A 19,042-nucleotide genomic window follows, 5' to 3' on the forward strand; every position below is an offset into this window, starting at 1 on the left:
TCTGTCAAGGACATTCATTTTTTAAAAATATTTATTCATCGATGTGGGTGCCACTCACGAGGACAACATTTTTTGCCAATTCCTAATTGCCCAGAGTACAGTTGGGAGTCTAACACTTTGCTGTGGGGTATGGAGTCACATGTAGGCAAGGCCAGGTAAGAATGACAGATTTCTTTCCCAAAAGGACATTAGTGATCCAGATGTGGTTCTCCTCTGGTGATGGCCATCATTAGACACCGAATTCATGACTTTGATTAATTCAAATTCCACCCTTTGCCATGGCAGGATTTGAACCTGGGTCTCCAGATTAATCGTGATGATACCATTCAGTGATGACCACCATCCCCAAGATCAGAGAGCTAGTTGGGTGTTTACGACATGGTTCACTTGATCAGACCCATTGTAATGATTACCCAATACATGAGACATTGGTGAAATTAATATAATTACTTATTATTTAAATAGAGAAAGACTATGGAAAGCTACGGGCCTGAGGGATTGGGATTCCTTGTCCATGAATCACAAAAAGCAAGAGTCCAAGTTCAGCGGGTCATAATAGTCTTTATTTTGAAGGGAATGTGATATAAAAGATGGAAGGCTTTGTGTAAACCTCACAAAGCATGAGTGAGACCACAGTTGGAACACAGTTTTGGGGCCCCATATCTGAGGAGAGATAGACTGGGCACGGGGGCAGCTCAGAGAAGGTTCACTCAGCTGATCCTAGGTATGGAGAGCCTGTTCGATGAAGGAGAGTTTGAGTAGTTCAAGCCTGCCTTCATTGGAGTTTAGAAGTACCAGAAGAAATAATTGAAGAATTCTGGATGATATGGGGAGATGTAGAGAAAGGTTGTTTCCCCTTCTGTGGAAGATTCTGGGACCAGAGGGGCATCATCTCAGAATAAAGGCGGGGGGGGGGGGAGCGGGCATGGGGTGGCCAATCAAGGTGGAGGTGAGGAGGAATTTCTTCTTTCTGAGAGGAGTGAATCTGTAGAAGTCTTGACTGCAGACGGTTGTCAAGGCTGGGCTGTGAAGTATATTCAAGGCTGAGATTTTCAATTAGGAAGGGCAATCGAGGGTTATGGGGCAGAAAGTGAAGTTGAGGATGATAAGATCAGCTGTGATCTTAGTGAACAGGGGATGCAGACATTAAGTGCTAAATGGCCTACCTCTGATAGTTTTAATGCACTTGGGCAGGGATAACAAGTCAAAGATGTAGACAAAATGTCATAAGATCCTACAGTAGTGAAATTCTCGGGGTGCTAGTCCACATTTCCCAGAAGATAGTTAAGTAGTTAAGAAGGCATTCAGGATATTTGCCTTTATTAGTACAGGCATAGATTATAACAGTGGGTAGGTGATGTTGGAGCTGGACAGGACTTTGGTGAGGCCACAGCTGGAGCACCATAGGAAGGATGTGTTTGCATTGGGCAGGGTGCAGAGGAGACTGACCAGGATGTTGCCTGGGATGGGACATTTCAGGCAGAACAAAAGGATGGATAAGGTCAGATGGGAGCAGAGAAGGTTGAGGGGGGACCTGGTAGAGCTATATTAGACTGTGAGAGACATAGTTGCAAGGCATATTTCCAACACGTAGAGGGATGGGTAAGCAGGCATCATGGATATAAAGCTAAAAAGAACCTTGAGTAGAATATCGTTCATCCAGAGGATGGTGGGGAATCTGGAACTCGCTGCCTGTAAAAGTGGGACAGGCAGAAACCCTCATCACATTGAAGAAGTATTTAGATGTACAACTGCATTGCCATAGCCTCCTAAGGTCAAAGATGAGGGCAATGTTCCTTACAGATCTTTGCTGACTGGCACCCCTCCTTGTCCTGTAAAGGTCTCTGAAACAATAAAAACTTACTGGTTCTCTTCTTGTCCTGACGGAGCCTGGAAGGAATAACCAAAAAAAGGTTTAAGTGCACAATATGGCTCAACATTTCATTTACCGTCTCTCTCGGCATTAACTGTGGTGTGTGTCGCTTAAGAAAAGCGGGTGCAGGAGCAGACAAGGCTGGGGGTGACAGGACAAGGGGACAGCTCAGTTACGAAAGCACACAGTGCCCTTGGCTTTATTAATAGGGGCGTGGAGCCCAGCAGCAGGAAGAGAAGGCTGAAGTTTTACAAAACACTTACGAGGCATCAGCTGGAGCGTTGCCTGCAGTCTGGGTGCCACATTACAGGAAAGATACGAACGCATCCAAGAGAGAGAGAGAGAGAGAATGTGCACCGAAGCACTTTTTGATTTGATTTACTGGTGTCACATGAACAGAGATGCAGTGAAAAGTCTTGTTTTATGTGCTCTGTAGGCAGGTAGTACAGTACAAACTGCATCAGGGCAGCAGAACCAAGTGCAGAATCTAGTGTAGAGATAAGAAGGTGTAAAGCTGGCTGAACACAGCAGGCCAAGCAGCACCAGAGGAGCAGGAAGGCTGCGTTTCGGGCCTAGACCCTGAAATATCAGCCTTTCTGCTCTTCTGATGCTACTTGGCCTGTTGTGTTCATCCAGCTCGACACATTGTTATCTGAGATTCTCCAGCATCTGCAGTTCCTACAATCGCAGAATCCAGTGTTACAGTCACAGAACAGAAACAGAGAGAGAGACAGACAACTTTAACGTTTGAGAGGTCCGTTCAAAAGCCTGATAACAATGGGGAAGAAGCTGTTCTGGAATTTGCTGGTAGGCATTTTCAAACTTCGGGATCTTCTGCCCAACGGAAGAGGCTGCAAAAGAATATAACTGGTACAGTCGGGGGTCTTCGATTATGTTGGCTGCTTTCCTGAGGCAGTGGGAAGTATAGATGGAGTCAGTGGATAAAAGGCTGGCTTGTGTGATTGATTCAGAAGAACCAGGTTCCAGGGATGAGAAAGTCCAGCAATCGGGGACTGTTCTGCCTGGGAGAAGAGAAGGCAGAGAGAGTGGGAGGTTTTCAAAATCGTGAGCAGGGGCTGGACAGAGTTGAGAGGGAAAAGCTGTTCCCATGTGGAAAAGAGGGAGAAGGTGTATAGATTTACAGTGATGTGGAAACAGAGTGCGGTGGGGGACAGATGTGATGAATAAACCTTTTCACCCAGCTAGTAGTTAGGGTGTAGTGTGTACTGCCTGGGAATGTTGTGGAGGCAGGTTCAATGGAGAAGGGATAGTGGATGCAGAGTTGGATAGAAATGGGTGCACAAGGATACAGGAGGAAAAGCCCAAGGGGAATACACTTCCATGAAGCAGTGCAGACAGAAGTTGGTTTCAGTCAGTTCTGACATACGCACACCATCTGATGGATGAGACATTTGAGTCGAGATATCCCTGTGGGAGTAAGGGGGAGTGGTTGAGAAAGCCCCTGTGCTTGGTGGAGAAGTGTCAGACTACGTTATCACACTGAAGGAATAGAGCACAGATTAAGGGAATGTTGGAGTTCAAGCTCATTGGATGAGTGAGAGAGAGATGAAGGAAAACAAGACTAATTTGGACAAGGTTGGCTAAGGAATCCCATATCATATTGAATGGCAGAGCAGAATCAATGGGCTGAATGACCTGATTCTGCTTGGATGTGCACTGAGCCAATACTAGTTTACTTTTGTGGGATGTGGGCATCATGGACTGGACCCAACATTTATTGCCTCCATCCCTAATTGTCCCAGTGGGCAGTCAGATGTCAACCACATCGTTGTGGGTCTGGAGTCATGTGTCGGGCTAGATTAGGTAAGAACAGCAGATTTCCCTCCCTGAAGGATGCTAGTGAACCCAGATGGTTTTTGTTCAGAGGCACATGATCATGGATTCACACTCACTGTTAGTAAGGCGATACCAAGTTTACAGGTGATGCAAAAACCGATGGGAAGCAAGTGGTGAGTGTGCCAAGAGGGACATAGATGCGGTTAAGTGAAGGTGCAAAAACTTAGTTGATGAATATTACGTGGGGAAATACAATGTGATAGAAGAAAAACAGAGGAGTTAAAGATTATTTAAATGGAGAAAGACTGCAAAAGCTGTGGGATTGAGGGATTTGACAGTCCTCATGTGTGAATCGCCAAAAGCTAGCATTTAAATTCAGGGGGTATGATCACAGACCATAAGGTATCGGAGCAGAATTTGGCCCATAGGAGTCTGCTTTGTCATTCAGTCATGGTTGATATCTTTCTCGACCACATCCTGCTGCCATCTCCCCATAACCCTTGATCCCGTTATTAATCAGAACATATCGATCTCTGTATTAAAAACACTTGATGACTTGGTCTCCACAGCCCTCTGTGGCAGTGCGTTTCACAGATTCAACACCCTCTGGCTGAAGAAATTCTTCCTCATCTCAGTTCTAAAGGGTCGTCTCTTCACACCGAGGCTGTGCCCATAGGTCCTACTCTCCTACTCTGGGAAACATCTTCTCCATGTCCACTCTACTCAGGCATCCCAGCATTCTTAAAGTTTTCAACAGATCATCCCTCATCCTTCTACACTTCATCAATTACAGACCCATCGTCCTCAACCGCTTCTCATATGACATGCCCTTTATCCCTGGGATCATTCTTGTAAACCTGCTCTGGACATCCTCTGAGGCCAGCTCATTCTTCCTTGGATACAGAGCCCAAAACTGCTCACAATATTCCAAAGGTAGTCTGACCAGAGCCTTTATAAGACACGAGCAGTACATCTTTGCTATTGTATTCTAACCCTCTTGAAATGAATGCAAACATTGCATTTACCTTCTTAACTGCCAATTGAATCTGCCTGATAACCTGAAGAGAATCCTGAACTAGAATTCCCAAGTCCGTGTGTGCTTCGGACTTCCACAGCCTTTCTCAGAAAATTGTCAATGCCTCAGTACTTCCCATGGATGTGCAAATGGAAGGCAAATGAAAAGTTGGCCTTTAATTCAAAGGTAGTGGAGTATAAAAGTGGGGATATTTCTGCTAAAACTCTACAAGGCACTAGTCAGACAATAGCTGTGATATGGTTTTGGGGCCCCGTATCTGAGGAAAGATAAACTGGGCATTGGAGGCAGTTGGAGAAGATCTGATCCCAGGGATGGAGGGACTGTTTGAGGGTGAGGTTGAATAGGTTGGGCCTGTACTCATTGGAGTTTAGAAGATTGAAGATTCTCGGAAGTACTTGGCAGGAGAAATGCGGAGAGAGGTTGTTTCCCTTTGTGTCGGAGAGTCTGGGACCAGATGCATCGTCTCTGAATAAGGGAGGCCGCCCACTGAAGACAGATATGAGGAGGAATTTCTTCACTCCAAGGGAAGAAAATCTGTGGAATTCTTTACTACACAGACCTGTCAAGGCTGAGTCATGAAGTATATTCAAGGCTGCGATTTTTAATTGAGAGAGATATAGGGGAGGAAGTGGAGTTGAGGATGATTAGATCAGCTGCAATCTTGTTGACTGGTGGAACACAGGAGATGGGTTGAATGGCCTTGTTCTGCTCCTACAGTCACATGGACCCTATTCCCATAAGATGTTATCACAGAGCCTTGTGTTTCCTTTCTGAAACAGTGATGCAAAGTTATTTAGAAACATGTTACCTCCTTCTTTCTTCTTTGCTTGGACAACAGAGTACACAATTTCATCATGATTGGGGCTGCTGGTGTCTGAAACAAGAACACACTTTATAAGATTCCAAGAGAGAGAGAGAGACAGAGCGTTAACATGACATGTTATAAACACAAAGTGCTGGAGAAATTCAACAGCATCTGTGGAAACAGAAAAAGAGAGAGAGAAAAAACTGTCAATGTCACAGCTAACAAAGACAGAAAGTTCTGGAGAAACACAGCAGGTTCGGCAGCATCTGCAGAGAGAGAGAGAGAGAGAGAGAGAAACAGTTAACGTTTCAGATCCGGTGTGAATCTCCATCGGAACTCAGGAGTGAGATGTGGAAAGGTATCAGAATCAATGCTTTGAACAATGAAGGCAAGCACACCAAACACCTCCTTAACCACCCTTTCTACCTGTGATGTAATTTTCACAAAACTGTGTAACTGAACCTCTCGGTCTCTCTGTTCAACAACACTCCCCAGGGCCCCACCATTAACTGTATGAGCCCTGCCTTCGTTTGTTTTACCAAAATGCCATACCTCACTTTTATCCAAATTAAACTCCATCTGCCACTCTTTAGTCCATTAACCCAATTACTCAAGATCTTCTTGATAATCTGAAATAACCTTCTTCAGTCTTGACCATACTACCAATTTTGGTGCAAATGTATGAACTGTGCTTCCTAAATTCTCATCCAAATCATTTATATAAATGCCAAACAGCAGACCCAACACCGATCCCTACTTTTATCAGAACCTGTACAAGGAAACACATTCATTGTCCCTCAGGCACACGGTCACAAACTGACCTCTCCTGGATTGGGAACCAGAGGTGTCCTGATGTCTCTCTTTATGATGGAGTTTGCAGACAGCAAACAGAAGCAGGAAAACAATGAGGAGAACGGCAGCAACAGCAGAACCTCCGACCTGCAGAGCAAATTTCCCAGTGGGACCTGGAACATAGAATTGGGAAAACCAAAGATCACTCTGATTGTCACAAAGTCACTGAATGTAATACTTCAGGTGAGAAAGCAGGGAAGCGATCCCATTGAATTGGTGGAGGATGCTATGGAGGCCAGATACGTAAGGGCCAGGAGCAGGAGTAGGACATTCAACCCCTCTCATTCAATACAACTGTGACTGATCTCATCTCTGCTTTAACTCCACTTCCCCGTCCTCACTCCCTTTAACTGATTAAAAATCTGCCTTTGCCTTAAATTTATTCAGTGTCCGGCACCCACCACACACTCTCTCTGGGGGAGTGAATTCCTCCTCATTTGTTATAAATCTGCACAGACAAATGTTCTTTGGCTTTCTGTGGTAGAGAATTCCACACTTCCCCACTCTCACCTTTCCCCTCATCTCAATCCTATCCCATCTCCTTTAGCCTGAGAGCCTCTGGTTCCGGACTCTTCCCCCCAGTCATCAGGAACATCCTGCCTGCATTTATGGTATAAGCTTCCCCCTGCTAATAGCAGCAATTTCTATTCTAAAGACAGTACAAATATGGACTCGAAAGTGACCAAGTGGCAGGACACAGAGAGTGATGGTCGATGGATATTTTTCAGGATGGAGAAAAGCTTCTAGTGGAACTCCCCCGGGAATGGCTTTCGGGCTCTTACTTCACTCAATATGTTAACAAACTGGATCTTGCTGTTCTGGGGGGCTAGTTCCAAGTGTGCAAATGAAACTAAACATGGAGAACTGTAAACTTGAGGAAGACCATGTGAAACTCCGAAAGGACATTGACAAGTTGGTGGCGTGGGCAGATTGGTGGCAGGTCCAGTTCCATGCCGTGTGAACTGATGCACTTTGGTGGGAAGAATGTTGAAAGACAATACAAAATAGGAGAGTGCAACTGTACTCCTGCGTCAGTTCCCCACCTTTGGTCCACAGGATATCATAAAATTATAGAATCCTACAGTGTCAATGCATCCCACCAAGGCCCATCCCCATCCCCCTACCCCATCCCGAAAACGCTACATTTCCTGTAGCTAATGCACCGAACCAGCATACCATGTCCCCTCAGATAACACGGCAATCTACAACTGATGGCTCCTTCCATTTTGATCCATACCTGACACAGTGAGGACGAGCGGCTCACTGCAGTTGATAACGTGGGCAACGGCATTGGCAGCACCACAGGAGTACGCAGCGCCCTCCCCATCAGGTGGCACGGTGACATGGAAGGTGGCTGTCCTGGAGTCAACGACTGTTGTGTTCCTCAGGGGGTGGGGGTGGTGGTCGTGGTAAAGCATGAGGTTTATAGGCAGTGTCCCATTTTCAGACGTACACCGGATGGGAAAGTGGTCACCGATGGACACAGCGGGCTCCTTCAGATCTGAGCTGATGGATGGGCAGCTCACAGGGACTGGGGAGGAGAGAGAAAATTCAGGCATCAATTAAATCCCCAGCAGCAAAAGAGAGGATCCCATCACATACTGCACACGGACATGACTTTTCAGGGACAGATCCCCAGTGGTGAAGGTGCAGAATCAGATATAGTTACTGAGTTTTCAGGACAGAAACAGGCCCGTTCACCCAAAATGGCTTGCCTGTCAAAAACAAGCACCTTGCTTTTCTAATCCTATTTTCATCAGGGCTCATTCTTAAGGCTAAAGGGATCAAAGGGTATGGGGGGGAAAGGGGAACCAGAGCACTGAGACTGATGATCACCCATGATCGGATTGAATGGTGAAGCAGGCTTCAAAGGGCCGAATGTCCCCTACTCCTGCTCCTATTTTCTGTGATGCTATGATGGAAGGAATCATATGCTGGTCACCTGTAACATCCATGATTTCCCACATATTAAAACATGCAATACACATGACTGATCTGTGCTGTCTTACCTTAATTTACTTCATTTAGGTTGATAATATCTGATGTGCATTTACTTATAATAATTTTGTTTTCTTTGACCTTACAATAATAAAGATAACAAATGTTGATCAACCTTACTGGGACTGAAAACTTGAAACAACAATTAACACACTTAACAGATTTCAAGTCAACCTCACTTGAACTCTTTGTCCCTTACTGAATTCACTTTATTTTCTACTTATGAGACATGGATATGATTGGCGAGGCCCGATATTAATCAACTTTGTCCCTAGTTTTCCCCTTGAGAAAGTGATAGTGAGCTGTCTTCTTGAACCACTGCAGTCCATGTGCAATATTGGGCACAAACGCCATGAGGAAGGGAATTCCAGGACTTTGACACAGTGACACTGAAGGAATGGCTGATATATTTCTAAGTCAGGATGGTGAGTGGCTTGGAGGGGAACGTGCAGGGGTTGGTCTTGCCCTATATCTGCCTCCCTTTCCTTCTAGATGATGTGATCATGGGTTTGGAAAGTGCTGTCTTCGGATCTTTGATGAATTTCTGCAGTAGTCTCATAGATGGTACACTCTGCTGCGGCTGACCATTGATGGTGGAGGAAGTGGATGTGGTGCCAATCAAGTGGCAGCTGCTTTGTCCTGGATCGTGTTGAGCCTCTCGAGTGCTGTTGGAGTTGTACTCATCCAGCCAAGTGGGGAATATTGCATCACACTCCCGACTCGTGCCTTGTCAATGGTGGACAGGCTTTGGCGGGAATCTGGAGGTGAGTTACTCGCTGCAGTATTCTTCGCCTCTGGTCTGCTCTTGCAGCCACAGTATTGAAATGATGAATCCAGTTCAGTTTTTGGTCAATGACAGTCCCCAGGATGTTGGTAGTGGGGGAATTCAGTGACAGTAATACCATTAAATATTCAGAGGTGATAGTTAGATTTTCTCTCAATGGTATCCCCAGGATGCAAATAATGAGGGGATTCAGTGATGGTAATACAACTGAACATCAAGAGATTATGATTAGAGTCTTTCTTATTTGTGTGGTGCAGATTTTACTTGCCACTTGTCAGCATAAGCCTGGATATTATCCAGAACCTGCTACATTTGCACACAGGTTGCTTCAGTATCTGAGGAATAGCAAACGGAGCTAAACGGTACAGTTACACAGATGTACAGCATGGAAACAGGCCCCTCATTCCAACTCATGCATGTTGACCAGATATCCTAAATTAATCTTGTCCTATTTGCCAGCATTTGGAATCATATCCTTCTGAGCCTTTCCCATTCATGTACCTATTCAGATGCCTTTTAAATGTTGTGATTGTACCCATCTCTATGACTTCCTCTGGCAGCTCATTCCATGCAAGCACCACTCTCTGTGTGAAAAGTATTGTCCCTTAGGTCCCCTTTAAACTTGTCCCCTCTCACCTTAAACCAATGCCATCTAGTTATGGACACCCCTACACTGGCGAAGACCTTGGCTATTCACCTGATCCATGCCCCACATGATTTTCTAAACTTCTATACTTTATAAACCTCAGCCCTCGACGCTCCAGGGATAATAGCTCCAGCCTATTCAGCCTTTCCGTCTCCCTCAAACCTGACAGCCCCAGCAACATTCTTGTAAATCTTTTCAAAACCTTTTCCAGCTGAAGGACATCGTTCCTAGCAAGGAGACCAGAATTCAATGCTATATTCCTAAAATGGCTTTATCAATGTCTTGTACAGCTGCAACGTGAAATCGCAACCCTGATACACATTGCACTGAACAATGAAGGCAAGTGTACTGAACACCTTTGTCAGAATCCTGTCTGCCTGCAACTCACCTTTCAAGGAACTATGAACCTGCATCCTCTATGTCCCTTTATTCAACAATATTCCCCAAGATGCTTGCATTAAATATATAAGCTCTACCCTGATTTGCCTCACCAAAATACAACACTTCACTTTTATCTCGTATTTATCGAATTTGGACTCCTGAGAACAGTTCTGGGTTCCCATATCTGAACAAAGATAGCCTGGGCAGTGGAGGCAGCCCAGAGAAGGTTCACTCGGCTGATCCCAGATACGGAGAGATTATCTTTTGAGGGAGAGGTTGAGTAGGTACGGCCTGTCCTCATTGGTGTTTAGAAGAATTAGAGGTGACCTTATTGAAGATTATTACAGGAACCTGACAGGGGAGATGCAGACAGTAGTTGCTTCCTTTTGTGTGGGAGAGTGTATGACCAGAGGGGCATCATCTCAGAATAAGGGGAGCTTCCTATTGAAGTTGGGGATGAGGAGGAAATTATTTTCACTGAGGGGAGCTAATCTGCAGAATAATTTACCACAGAGGGCTGTCAAGGCTGGGCCATTTAGTATATTCAAGCAGAGATGGAGATTTCATCAGGAAGGGGAATTGAGGGTGATGGGGGATGAGGTGGGGGGAAGGCAGGAAAGTGGAGTTGAGGATGATCAGATCAGACACGCTCCCATTGAAGTGTGGAGTGGACTCGACGGGCTGAATGGCCTATTCCCACTCCCACATTTTATGTTCTTCACACTTGGAGGACAATCAGGTTACATGCATCATGCACATGCAAAACACTTGCACAGAGTCAGGCCAAATTACACAGAAAGAGGCCACTCACCACCAAATGAGCTCCAGGAAGAAACTGGTCTCGGGATCAGAGCAGAGATGAATGTTGGTGATCTACCAATTACAGAACCCTCCTCATGGATTTAACCCTCCTCAGTCCCAGCAGCTAAATGTAGACTGAAAAACTGGGGCTGTTCCAACAGCAATACAAGATGACATTTGACGTCTGTTAAACTGGCAGATGCATTTCTGACTAATTGTCATCGACTGGTGCACTCTCCGTGGCGACCAGAGTCCCAATCCATCTCCTCTTTTCCATTGCCAATATTGAACTGCTCCCCCTTGCAAAATGTCCTGATCAGTTTCAAGATGCCAACCAAAAGGCGCCGTTTTAATTTTTGGCCAGATCAGCGCAGTGAAACTTGGTTTCTATCCTGTGTCAGCCTCCTCCCACATCCCCAACACACCCACCACCCCCTCACCACACCCTGGCCCCTTGGTTGACTCACTCTGGACAGTGACTTCCACCCAGAGGGACAGGAATTCTGAAAGGTTCTGGAAAATCGCACAGCAGTACCACCCTGAATCTATTAGGGTTGCTCGGTGGATACGATGGACGTTGTGAGGCATGGAATCAGAGTTCAGGAGGGTCTCATTTCTGTAGAAGTAAATTTGTCCCGTCCCACACACATAGTCCTGGGTACACTGACAATTCAGTGTGATGGGATCACCATCTCTCTGCAGTCTGGGACCCACCTGAAGTATCACCGGATTTTCTGAAATTGACAGAACGGTTAAATTTTTTTGTGACAAAAACCATATAATTTTGCTTCACCATTTTCAATGTTTGTGGCTTGGATATCTGCTTCACAGCTGTACTAAGTGTAACAAGTTCAGCTGCATGGACCTCATAGAATCTAAGCTCCCTGATTGGGGCTGTTTACCTTGTCTAAGCCGAGTCCTGGTTGAAAGGCATAAGGGATTGTGTCAGAGTTTCTGCTCACTTTAGAAGCCAGCTCTGAGTTGCCTCAGTCAGTGTCATGTACTGTACAAGTGTAATTAAAGGGTGACTTGGTGACTGGATACTAGCCTCTGTGGAGCTATTTCAGGAGCAATTAACTGTCTATTTTCATCTCTGCACGTGATGTTAATCATTAACGCGCAAGTATTTCTGACACCATTCCTTCTAAAAAGAGTTTGGAAGCCTGGATGGAGACTAAATGGCTTTATGCATCAGCGAATGTTTGCTGCATTTAGATTTTGTTGGAATGATTGGAAGTGCAGTCCTGAGAGATTGCTTGGGATGAGCAATCAGAACGTGAGTCTGTTTCTGGGACGAGATGCCTGAATCTTCATGTGGAAAACTGCAATGTTTGAAGTGCGAGTTGACTGCGATGGATTGGAAAATGCTACTGAAAGGAACGAGAGTGGGTAGGCAGTGCCGAACATTCAATGACAAATAGATGAGCTACAGAAATTATTTCTTACAACCTGACTCAAGAGTGCAAAGAGAACACTGGCCAAACCCTGGCTTCCAAAGGAAGTTGAAGATAGCACTAACTGCAAAAAAGGCATAAAAATTGGCAAGAAAAATAAAGAATAGCCCCAAGAATTGGGAACAGTTTAGATGACAGCAAGAGAGATCTAAGCGATGCATTGAGAAAGGTAAACTAGAGTATGAGTGTAAGTTTGCAGGGAACAGAAGAACTGACTGTGAAAACTTCTGCAAGTGTGTAAAAAGAAGTTTGGTGAAAACTAATGTAAGTCTTTTACAGTCAGAAACAAGGGACTTTATAATGGGGAACAAAGAAATGGCTGACAAAATAAATTCATACTTCAATTATGTCTTCACACAGGAGAGTATGAAAAATTTACTGGAAATGATGGCAATCAAAGAGACTGGTGAGATGGAAGAAGTAAAGAAATATTGCTGGGCAAATTGATGCGATTGAAGGTTGGTAAATCCCCAGGAACTGACAATCTACATCCCAGTGTGTTTAGAGATAATGGGAACTGCAGATGCTGGAGAATGCCAAGATAATAAAATGTGAGGCTGGATGAACACAGCAGGCCAAGCAGCTCCTGAGATGCTGCTTGGCCTGCTGTGTTCATCCAGCCTCACATTTTATTATCCCAGTGTGTTTAAGTAACTTGCCTTAGAATTAATGGATGCATCAGTGACCATGTTCCAAGATCCTACAGACTCTGAAACAGTTCCGACACATTATAGGGTAGCTGATGTAACCTTACTATTTAAAAATGGTGGTGGAAGCAAAACTGTGAATTATAAACCAGTCAGCCTGATATCAGTACTGGGAGTATCAGGGGCTGGGAGATGCTGAGGGTTCAACATCAGCAATCGTTTCAAGTCAACATAGGGGCAGTTTAACCTGGGTGGGAGGGTAAAACTGGAAACATTACAGCCAGCAACAGATATCAGATCCAGCACAATGATGTTATCAGTTCTCATAAACTGCTCAATTACTGCCTTATTAACGCCAATCAATCAATGTTATCTTTTTGGTTTCTGAAATTCAATTCCCTCTTGATTTCACGAGAATTAAATCAATCAAATTCCAACTTCTAAAATCCCATCCATGTAGTGCTACGTTTGTTTGGATAGAGGACTGATGAGTCAATAGACAACAGAGAATCAGGATAAATGGATCTGTTTTTTTGCTTGGCAAGCTATAATGAGTGGGAACCCACAGGGTTAAGCCCTTGTCCCCAGCTATTCGCAATGTATATTTATGGTTTGCATGGAGGGATAGAAGATGACACTAGAATAGTTGGGAAACTAAGCTACAATGAGCTATGTGGCACAGTGGCTCAATGGTTAGCATTGCTACCTCACAGTGCCAGTGACCCAGGTTCAATTGCAGCCCTGGGTGACTGTCTGTGTGGAATTTACACGTTCTCCCTGCGTCTGCGTGGGTTTCCTCCGGCTGCTCTGGTTATCTCCCACAGTCCAAAGTTGTGCAGGTTAGATGAACTGGCAATGCTAAATTGCCTGTACTGTTCAGGGATGTGTAGATTCAGTGGTTTACAGGGGGATGGGTCTGGGTGGGATGCTCTGAGGTTCAATGTGGACTTGTTGGGCCAAAAGGCCTGTTTCCACAGTGTAGGGATTCTGTGACTTCTGTGCAGAAATAATAAATAGAAATGCATAGGTTCAGCGAAGGGGCCAACATTTGACATCGAAAAGTGTGAGCAAAGAAATAGAAAGGCACATTATTAATCAAGTGGGAGAGAAGCTTCAGAGTGATCTGGTACAGAGGGGTCTGGATGTCCTTGTGCATGAATCTGAGAAAGCTGGCACACAGAGACAGCAGGCAATATGGAACAGAACTGGCAATTGCTAAAGGAATAGGACAGAGGAGAATTTGAGTGTTGTTGCAAGGCATTAGTGTTTCGGCGTCCAGAGTACTGCGTAGACTTTTGGTCCTCTTACTTGAGAAGGGGTGTAGTTGCATTGGAGGCAGTTCAGAGGAGAATGATGAAATTGATTCCAGAGTTGAGGAGTTTGTATTATGAAGAGAGATTGAGCAGTCTTGCCCTGTCTGCTGTTTAGAAGAATGTGAGTAGACCTAATTGAGGGAGAGAAGATAGTAAAGGGGGGATTGACAAAGGAAATGGAGAGGATATTTCCTCATGTGGGGCAATCTGGAACAAGATATCAAGGTGGCTCAGCGGTTAGCACTGCTGCCTCACAGTGCCAGTGACTCGAGTTCAATTCCCCCCTCAGTCAGCTGTCTGTGTAGATTTGCTCCAGGTGCTCCAGTTTCCTTCCATATCCAAAAATCTGCAAATTGGGTGTATTGGCTATGTTAAATTACCTGTAGTGTTCAGGGAGGTGTACGTAAGGTCGGTTACCCATAGGAAATGACGGGTTATGGGGATGAGTCTGGGTGGGATACGCTTTGAAGGGTCACTGTGGACTCAGTGGGCTGAATGGCCTGTTCCCACACTTTTTGAGGTTCTATGGATTTCAGGAGAATGGGAATGGGGGAGATTGAAAATTGAGAGAAGCCATTCCTCCTCATCTCTAAGTGGGTGGAAGGGGTGGTGGATGAATCTGTAGGAATTCACCCACCCCTCCCAGAGTGCATGGGAGATACTGGGATGCTGAATAAATTGAGGGAGGGGACATATTTTTAATCAGTGATGGGTTAACGGGAATGGGGGCTGGAAAATGGAGTTGAGGCTGAGACGTGATCAACCATAGTCGTATGGAAATGGGGGAGCAGACTTTCAGGGGACTGAATGCGTTCCTCCTGCTCCTGGCCCCTAGGTTCTAAAGTGACATGTACCTCGCACATCTACACGTCTGTAAGCTGATGTGTACACAGGACCATCGGGATAATCAACAAACTGCATTTGGCATCGATACCGTCCTGTATCCTCAAATGTAGCCCGCTCCTTTCGAAAAGAAACACTTTTATTTCTTGTCCGGAACTCAGCAATAACAGAACCTTCCTGATAAAATGTGTAAATGAATTCATTTGGCGTGGGGTATGTGCAGTTACAACTCAACCTCAATGTCTGCTCATACCACAGAGGTTCTGGCTCAGTCTCAATCCTCACAAACAATTCAGGAGCTGTCAAAAAAGAAATGACTTGAATTAATAACTGGATGTTAGCATGAACCAGACCAATCAGCTTCTTGCTGCTGGCCAAATCTCTACTTGTACACATCCCTTTCAGTCAACCTCATCATCCAACATGACTTTCTCTTCTGCTTCAGCAAGCAGCTGTGTAACCAATGCTTCCAATGAGGGTAAGAAAACTACTTTTCAAAACGGGCAGTGAGTTTTGCTTTCACAGAGTCCTTTCCTCACTACTGTCCACTGTACAAACTATAGAAAAAAAAGATTGTCTAATTTCCAGGAGTAGTGTATCCTGTTGACAGAAAGAGCACAGGAGCTGGACATTGTTTAAATGGAGAAAGACTGTGTAAAGCTATGGGATGGAGGGATTTGGGGAGTCTTCATCCATATATCAGAAAAAAAGTGAGGATCTAAGTTCAGGACATCATAGGGAACATGACTTGTCATATTTTCAAAGTGAGTGGAGTATAAATGTTGGGAGGTTTTGCTAAAATCATACAAGGCATAAGTCAGACCACAGCTGGGAGACACTGTACAGTTTGGGCCTCATGTCTAAAGGAGGTTCGACTGGCTTTGGAGGCCGTCTAGAGAAGGTTCACTCAGTCGTGGGTATGGAGGGACTATCTGGTGAGGAGGAGGTTGAGCAGGTTGGGCCTATCCTCATTGAAGTTTCGAAGGCGGGGGGAAGCAAACTTACTGAAAATCCTGAGAAGGACATTACAGGGTAAATGGAGACATTGGCTCTTTCTCCTTTTTTGGGAGAGTCTGGGATCAAAGCAGCATCAAATTAGAATACAGGGTGCCCAGTGAAGATGAGGAGGAATTTCTTCTCTCCAAGGGGAGCGAATCTGTGGAATTCTTCAATGCAGAGGACTGTCGAGACTTGGTCATTGTGTATATTCAAGGCTGAGATTTTTAACCTGCAAGGGGAATCGAGGGTTACGGGGGAAAGTAAATGATCAGATCAGCTGCGATCTCATTGTATGGTGGGGCAGACACAATGAGCTGAATGACCTCATTCTGATCCCATGTGTCCAGAATTTGAGAACGTCAGTGTCACAAGTCACTGCTCTACCGAGATACCAGTTAGCACCGGCTACATGTGTAATAAGATATGGCTGAGGTCCACAATTCTGTCTTTGATGCATCACGTTAATGTTTGAAAAGGAGAACCGATCATCTGATGATGTCCTGCATTCACTGTGGAAGAGAAACTGCGCAGTGGGAGGTGTTTAACAAAGGATTACAAGAATGAATTAGACTTATGGTCACAGAGTCATACAGCGCAGGAACAGACCCCTCAGTCTGAGTGAAATATTAAAAAAAAACACTCATGCCCTCAAAATCACAAGCCGGTCATACATACAAACACATGAATGAATCGTAACATTGAAAGGACAAAAACAGAAGGAAGTAGCCAGTTCAGTAGAAAGCTGAAGAGTTGGATGAGGAGAATTGAAACATAGAAAATAGGATCAAGGAGTGGAGCTCTGTCAATCAATGAGATTGTCCAACTCAGTCCCCTGTGTGTGAAGAACTGTACATGATACAAGGGGTTCTGTTGGTGTTCTGGTCATATCACCAACTAGCAACTGAGCGAACCAGAGTGACAGACCCAAGGGTGGGTTCAAATCTCCTCTTCACTGTGAGAGTTGCGAGGGAACAGTCGTTCAGTCTCAGTCAGATCTGGGCTCGATATTGGATCTAGGATACGGTGTCCATCAAACCCATCAACCCCACCTTCAGAAGAGTCCCGCCTGGAATCTTTGTCAGATCTTTGCCCTTCCGGATCCCATTACCAACAATTCTCAAGTGACCAAGCTGCCCAGTCCATGGGCATATGGCTCAGTACTTGACAGCAAAGCTCGGGTGGAGGGGGCGGAATTTGGTGAAAAGCTGGCGGGGTGGACCGACAATCATAACAGCAAATTCCAGTCAAACTTTGCACATCACAACAGCAGTGGTGCTATCCCAACAGAATCCCAATACCATAGATAATAAAGTGTGAAGCTGGATGAACACAGCAGGCCAAGCAGCATCTCAGGAGCACAAAAGCTGATGTTTCGGGCCTAGCCCCTTCATCAGAGACTGCTTTTTTTGCTTTTCCCACCCCCATCCATTCCTGGGAATTAATACAACTCCCCTCAAATGCCTGAAGGGATGCGACTTGAGACAAAGAGATTGACTAATTCAAAACTGGCGTGACTCACCGGATACTCTCACGAGAATGCTGTTACTGTCGGCTGTTGTTTGTGTCAAAGTTTGGCATCTGTATTCCCCATTATGCTCTATTCCAGCAGCCTCAATGGTGTAAATCTTCTCGCTGAACTCTTTGATATTGTTGTTTACGAACCACTTATATCTCACAGAATGAAGCTCTCGACCAGCATCACATCTAAGAATGATCCAGTCACCCGTTAAGAATCTCCTCCACATTGGCTCCATCGTTAGTACGGGTGTTCCAGTCTCTGTTGAGGAACCTAATCCATAGAGAAACACATTCACATGGGGAAGAACTGAAACCGTCTTGCTGCAGTAGGATGGTCAGCTTGGTGCTCTGGCAACTTAAGCAGTCCAATATCCAGGCAAGGGCTGACAAATGGCAAGTAAAATTTGCACCACACAAATGCCAGGCAATGGCCGTCTCAAATAATAGAAAATCTCACTATCATTCCTTGACATTCAATGCTATTACCGTCACTGAATTCCCCCATTATCAACACCCTGGGGATTATCACGAAGAGAGAATCTAACTATTAGCCCCTTAACATTCAATGGTGTAACACTGAATCCCCCACTGTCGACATCCTGGGGTTGACTACCATCACTCTCTTAATGTTCATTGAACCACCACTGACCCCTCCACGATCAACATCCAGGTGGTTACCACTGAGAGAGAATCTAACTACTGTTCCTTGACTTTCCATGGTATTATCATCACTGAATTCCCCCAACTATCAGAATCCTGGGGATTACCATTGACCAGAAACTGAACTGGACTTGCCATATAAGCTACAAGAATGGGTCAGAGGCTGGGAATCCTGCACTGAGTGACACACCTCCCGACTGCCCGAAGCCTGTCCACTATCCCCGAGGTACAAGGGACTGCCAACATGGTGTTCTGCATGGAAAATTTTGTCTCACTAACTTGAGTGAATATTTTGAAGAATGACAAAGAAGATTGATGAAGGCAGAGTGGTGGACATTGTCTAAATGGACTTCAGCAAGGTGCTTGCCAACATTCCACATGGTAGGCTGGTTAGCAAGGTAACATCACATGGAATACAGGGAGAGCTAGACAATTGGATACAAAACTGGCTTGTAGGTAGGATACACAGGATGGTGGCGCAGGGTTGCGTTTCAGTCAGAAGGCCTGTGATCAGCAGTGTGCCGCATGGGTCGCCGCCAAATCCGCTATTTTTCATCAATTACACAAATGATTTGGATGTGAATGTAAGAAGCATGGTTCCTAAGTTTGCAGTTGACACCAAATTTGGTGGTAAA

General features: G+C 45.1%; 1 protein-coding gene across 1 annotated transcript in view; it reads right to left on the reverse strand.

Moving 5' to 3' along the window:
* Positions 1-1,009: 1,009 nt before the first annotated feature.
* Positions 1,010-19,042, reverse strand: part of LOC132206854 (low affinity immunoglobulin gamma Fc region receptor III-A-like) — a 31,065-nt gene continuing 13,032 nt past the window's right edge. Inside the window, exons 3-6 of the mRNA XM_059641957.1 lie at positions 17,749-18,018; positions 7,601-7,894; positions 5,515-5,580; positions 1,010-1,890 (exon numbers count right to left, since the gene is read on the reverse strand). Of these exons, the coding sequence (XP_059497940.1) occupies positions 1,628-1,890; positions 5,515-5,580; positions 7,601-7,894; positions 17,749-18,018 (893 nt within the window). The 3' untranslated portion in view covers positions 1,010-1,627. The remainder of the gene's footprint in view (positions 1,891-5,514; positions 5,581-7,600; positions 7,895-17,748; positions 18,019-19,042) is intronic.

Source organism: Stegostoma tigrinum, chromosome 44 (genome assembly GCF_030684315.1).
Source record: "Stegostoma tigrinum isolate sSteTig4 chromosome 44, sSteTig4.hap1, whole genome shotgun sequence".
Lineage (NCBI taxonomy): Eukaryota > Metazoa > Chordata > Chondrichthyes > Orectolobiformes > Stegostomatidae > Stegostoma > Stegostoma tigrinum.